Below are 6014 nucleotides of genomic sequence, written 5' to 3'. Positions count from 1 at the left end.
AGAAGTCATGAATCCAACTTGAAACAACTTGAAAGAGGACAATCTTACCTTGGTTGATGATCTTAGATTGATGGGAAGGAGGAAATTTGAGAGAAAATGGGGTTTAGGGTTTGTTTAGGTCAGGTATTTTAAGAGGAATCACGAAATGAGTGTTTTTAAAACAATTCATGGGTTGATTTTTAAAGAGGTGTCCGGACACCCTGAATGGCTGTCCTGACACCTCTGCCTATTTGGTAGATCTGCACCATTTTAATCAAGCTGTCCGGACAGTTACATCTGTAAACCAAAGTTTCAGTTTTTAAACCACTTGTATGCTCCTAACTCACTTGGTACTTATTTTTAATGGTTTTAAATATATCTGTCTACTCAACACATGTTGGTCCTACCTAATTTCTAAAAGAAAAAGAAGTTCGAGGTATTACAGGTGAATGCTATTTCCATATCTCTTTCATTCTGATTGTTGAGTTGAGGGTTGGTTCATTGGGATAACTAGCTCTGTCATGCGTGGTTGTAATATATGTGACCTTCCTTTTAGTTATGTCTATGCTAATCTGAAGTAAATGCATCATTCTGTGGAGTTGCTGGTGATATATTTTCTGTAGAGTTTTGGTTGAATAGTTGAGCAATGAGTTATCTAACTTGTGTCCCTATAGCGTTATTGTATTAGATATTGATACAAGAAATGACATGCCCAAAGGGATTTAACGGAGATAACACAGGCCCACAGGGATGGGGGGCCGAGGCCAAAGTCACAAGAATGGGCCTAACAAATCGTTGGAAAATCGACTTACCAATGTTCGGATTGCCCACACTTATAAACTAGGCTTCTTACCCACTCACGACCGATGTGGGATACTCCCACATCATTCCCTCCCTCTTGAAACGTGCACGTCTTCGTGCATGCCCAACCTGACCATAGGAATCATGTCGTACAGACACACAGTCACTAGACAAGACCCTAGGCTCCGATACCAATTGATACAGGAAATGACACGCCCAAGGGGAGTTAACGGAGATAACGTGGGCCCACAGGGATGGGGGCTCAGGCCCAAGTCACAAGAATGGGCCTAACTAACCACTAGAAAATCGGCTTACTACTGTTAGGATTGCCCACACTTATAAACTAAGCTTCTTACCCACTCTTGACCGATGTGGGATACTCCTGCATCATACTATTTCCGATCTTCTTCTTTATGCACTTTTTTCATGTTTTGAGTATGAATAAGGTTTGATTCAATATTTCTTTTCTCCAGGTCTAGATCTCCTCCATTCGTTGTGTATCTTTAATCATCAGCGTTTCTAGTGTGTTTCGACGACGTAGTGATGAGACTCTAATATCTAAGGGAGATTGACCTATCTTCTTGAAAGGGAAGCCAAGATCCTTGATTTAGAACCATGTCACTGTTTGTTTGATTTTTTTGTTTAGTCTATATAACCCGACATAGTCCGGTGGAGTATGATGTCATTCGATAATTGTCCAATGATATTCGATGTGATGCGATATCATCCGAGAGTGTCCGATGATGATTGTTAATTGTATTTTTTAGTTCTCTTATAATTCATTTTTTTGGTGACCCGAGTACATTAAGTCTTCAAATTGTCGTACTCTATGGATAAACAAATACATGACGTGCCTAAAAAAAAAAAAAAACCCTCCCCCTTAATTTGTATGGAAGGCAAGGGCAAGTGTGGCTTTATCGGTATTGCAATACATACTCAGCAGAAAACGGACACAACATCATCGTTAACAACAACAAAGCTTGGTCCTTTGCCTCTTTTAGTCGGCGAAGTTTCCTTCTTTTCTTGTTTGTTTCTGCTACGGTTTCCCTGCCTTAGGGTTTATCATACATATTTCTCACAAGAGACTCGCCACTTTGTCATCGAATCAACAAAATTTTCGAGATGAGTTTGTGGGATTCCCTTCTCAACTGGCTCCGGAGGTAACTTCTTCGTCTCTCTGTTTGTTTATTTTTCTGTTCTGATTTCTGGGTTGGGTTCGACTGTGCTTCGTTTGAATGTTTTAATGGGTATTTGGCGAATAGAGGTGTAGAATTGTAAAATTGAACTCACATATTGTTCTGCTTGTTTCCGGGATGAAGATTTTACTAAGTTAGACGGGCACTTCTACGATTGCTTCCCCAGTTTGTGTTTATCGTTTCCTGATTTGTATTTCTCTGAGTATCTGTCTTTTGATGATTCAAATTTCTTTAGGTCATACAGAATCCAAGGTATCCGAAAGTGCAATTGTGGATTATCCACGGAAGATAATACTGTTGGTTGAGAATTAACTAAAATAAATTTTGAAATTATATTATTTTTTGCATTCTGATTGACTATTCTTATCTGCAATAGAGTTTGAACCCTGGACTACTCTGTTGAAGTTATGCAAATACGTCATGTATTTTTTATTGGCAGCCATAACTCTTGAAGTTGCCCAGTGATAGAGTTACTGGTGTGCAATATAGAGGTAATAGGTTCAATTCCGGGAAATAGTTTCCCCGCATAACTCTCCGTATATTATGTGGTGTAAGATCTGCGCCTTGGGCTTATTAATAGAGGTACAGAGCAATATGATGGGAAAAGGAATGGTAAAAAATTAGTATAATGATTACAATTGCATAAACATTATTGGAACTTACAGGCTTTCTCGGAATCTAATTGTGTGGCGAGCTTTATTATTGTGCCTGTATATTCGATGGTGCAGAAAACAAGTTCTAGCAAGCCCCTCAAGAGAAACTGATTTTCTCAGAATCTAATTATTTGGCCAGCTTTATTATTGTGCCTGTATATTTGATGGTGCAGAAAATAAGTTGTAGCAAGCCCAGTTTGTGTTTTGATCCTACTTTGCTAAGAAAAGAGAGAGAGAGATGGGACATGGGTGTATGGAATTGGGAAAAAGAAACAGAAAAATCAGGAGAAACTGAACCCATATTGTATGTTCGTTATCTTATATAAGCTGAAAAAGGATGTAACGTTATATGATCTTATCTCATGATATTAATTATTTTGACTTATTTTAGTTGTTTGCTTCCTATATGAGTCTCTTTTATTTAATCATTGATGCGAAATTTTTCATGAGTTCATCTCAGAGTAAACAGACTTTACTCTCTCTGTAATTGCTGTGCTCATTGAAAAAGGATGTTTAACTTCTATTCCTTAACATCTTTGAGTTTTAACTTTTCTCTGTGTGCAGCTTATTTTTCAAACAGGAAATGGAGCTATCTCTTGTAGGCCTTCAGAATGCAGGAAAGACGTCTCTTGTAAATTCCATTGCTGTAAGTTAGCACACACTCAGGAATTTCATTTATTTATACTTGTACAGGATCCCTTAACATTATCCCTTTTATGTTTATCAGACAGGAGGCTACAGTGAGGACATGATTCCGACTGTATGTATCTTTTCCTTGAATAAATAGTTCTTATCTTATTGTGACAATATAAAATTCCGGACTTTTGACATTATTAAAACCAGGTTGGGTTCAATATGCGAAAAGTTACAAAGGGAAACGTAACAATAAAGCTTTGGGACCTTGGAGGGCAACGGCGGTTTCGTACCATGTGGGAACGTTATTGTCGTGGTGTTTCTGCAATTGTGTTAGTCCTTAGTCCTCAATATATTTTCTCATTTTCCGTATCTTTCTTCGGTCTATGATTGCTAATGAACTTGTTGTGGACCTAAGGAGAGATTTATTTGTGAGCAAAACAGTCTCCCCATATTTAGGATGTTAAAGCAGACTTAAGAAAATCATTGCATACCAACGAGAGGTGGTTGGCAATTGGCTGTGTAAGATATATGTGTGCCCAAGGTTCAATTCTAATGTGAAGCATATTTCTCAGCAGTATTTCGAAAGAAAAAGAAAAAAAAAATCGTTGCATGACCTGCATTACACGATCTGAACGAAATCAGTTTAAGCTGTCCACCACTCTTTTAGAGCGTCATATTGAGAGCAGAAGTGCCACAACTACTATTTTCGAAAGAGAAGTAAAATTTTATTTATGTAGAGACGCACACAATACACATAAACACTGCACATGACGATTATATATGTAGTTGATTTCTTGGAGGCCATTATAATTTTTGGATTTCCCTGATAGATTACCTTCCTAAATGTCTCATTGAACTCATTGAGACATTGCTTTATTGGCATGTAATCAACCTCGGTCTAACTGAGAACTACAATCTTTAACATCACAAGAATACTGCTCATCTTAACCATTAGAGAATTACTAACCGGTGTCAACATTAGCTTAAACTCTGGCCAAAAGTATTCCTAATTTCTGTGGGTCTATAACTTTCTGGACATCTTGTCGCAGAAGTACTTATGCGCAAGCATTAATGAATCGTGTTGCTATTCTGTTCTCATTGATATCTGTACAAAGATTCATTCGTTTGTCTCCTTTGGTTATTTGTTGAAAACAGGTATGTGGTTGATGCTGCTGATAGAGACAGTGTTCCCATTTCCAGAAGTGAATTACACGAACTCCTGACGAAACCTTCGTTAAGTGAAATTCCTTTGCTTGTTCTTGGTAACAAGATCGACAAGTCAGAAGCACTTTCCGAGCAAGCTTTGGTGGATCAATTGTGAGTTTGGAAATCTTAAGTTGTTCAATCATTTTGCATTATCGACTTATTTGGGAAATGTGTTATGTTACATAATTGTTTGTTCATCCAAGGACGTTGATGCCAATTCATTTGTCAATTTCAGAGGCCTTGCCTCGATGACAGATCGAGAGGTTTGCTGCTACATGATCTCTTGCAAGGATTCCGTAAACATCGGCACTGTCATTGACTGGCTTATCAAGCACTCAAAAACTGCAAAGTGATCCATATGTTCACTGCAACACTCAACGTGTTTCGATCAAGAAATATTTAAGGTCCTTGCCTGGAAGCAGAGTATGCGAGGACAACCGTTCATGCTGGAATTTGTTTACTAGCATTTCATTTCAGTTGAGCTGCAAGTGAATGTTCTGTACAGAAAATGTAACAATTGAGTTGAGCTTTCCATGATTTTTTTTTTTAATCTTTTTATGCACTAATTATTGTTTTTAAAAGTTGATGAGCCTCATTGGTTTGATTTTATTTTTTAATCTCTGTAATATACTTTGCGTTATGTGATTGCTTTCACGTGTTATCAAAACTCACTTTCCCTAGATGTTTTCCAGTTTCCACAAAGGTTTGGGTCAATCTGAGTTTTGTGATTCATGGGTTTGATTCTTCTCGTAATGCAGCTTTTGATGAATTATTTCAATTATAGCATTTATGAAATAAATAAAGAATAATAAGTAATTAATTTCTTGATATCAATTGAGAAAAAAAAAAGTAGTAAATTTTCATGAGATACATGTGAAGTTTATACATATATATATCAGGAATTCTCCTATGTGGACCAAAAGTGTGGACCAAGTTTGTGGACCAAAATCCAATGGTTGTAATCAATCAAAACATAAGTGGGGGCCACACATTTATTATGGGGCCCACCACATCTATGGTTGAAAAACAAGTTCACAAACTTGGTCCACACTTTTGGTCCACATAGGAGAATTTCTGATATATATATCAGGAATTCTCCTATGTGGACCAAAAGTGTGGACCAAGTTTGTGGACCAAAATCCAATGGTTGTAATCAATCAAAACATAAGTGGGGGCCACACATTTATTATGGGGCCCACCACATCTATGGTTGAAAAACAAGTCCACAAACTTGGTCCACACTTTTGGTCCACATAGGAGAATTTCTGATATATATATATATATATATATATACATAATTAATCTTAATCCATATCATTAAGCTGTTAGAAGAAATCAATTTCATTTAATCAACAAAAAAGTCAGTAGAAAAGAAAATGATACTAAGCAGAAACCTGAAATCATTACCGTAGGCCTGTCTACCATGAGATCTAACTGTACTAATTTTTTTTAAAAAAAAAAAAACAGGCTTAAATAAAAAACAAGTCTCATTGTCCGAAAATCAATTTAAAAAATAAACATCGACATTTTTAATTAGTGTACG

At 36.8% G+C, this 6014-nt stretch overlaps 1 protein-coding gene across 1 annotated transcript; it reads left to right on the top strand.

The window, feature by feature from the left end:
• Positions 1 to 1683: 1683 nt before the first annotated feature.
• Positions 1684 to 5153, top strand: LOC120012133 (ADP-ribosylation factor-like protein 8c). Its single transcript, XM_038863417.1, has 6 exons — positions 1684 to 1940; positions 3194 to 3275; positions 3357 to 3389; positions 3473 to 3594; positions 4421 to 4582; positions 4707 to 5153. The coding sequence occupies exons 1-6, from the start codon at positions 1903 to 1905 to the stop codon at positions 4822 to 4824; spliced, it is 555 nt and encodes a 184-aa protein (XP_038719345.1). The 5' UTR covers positions 1684 to 1902; the 3' UTR covers positions 4825 to 5153.
• The last annotated feature ends 861 nt before the right edge of the window (positions 5154 to 6014 follow it).

Source organism: Tripterygium wilfordii, chromosome 13 (assembly GCF_013401445.1).
Source record: "Tripterygium wilfordii isolate XIE 37 chromosome 13, ASM1340144v1, whole genome shotgun sequence".
Taxonomy (NCBI): Eukaryota; Viridiplantae; Streptophyta; class Magnoliopsida; order Celastrales; family Celastraceae; genus Tripterygium; species Tripterygium wilfordii.
This window is presented reverse-complemented; position numbering and strand designations above follow the sequence as displayed.

Coding starts and splice junctions, on each gene's coding strand:
- LOC120012133 (XM_038863417.1), top strand. CDS start 1,903: ATGAGTTTGTGGGATTCCCTTCTCAACTGGCTCCGGAG. Junction 1,941..3,193: donor CTTCTCAACTGGCTCCGGAG/GTAACTTCTTCG, acceptor CTCTGTGTGCAG/CTTATTTTTCAAACAGGAAA. Junction 3,390..3,472: donor GTGAGGACATGATTCCGACT/GTATGTATCTTT, acceptor TATTAAAACCAG/GTTGGGTTCAATATGCGAAA.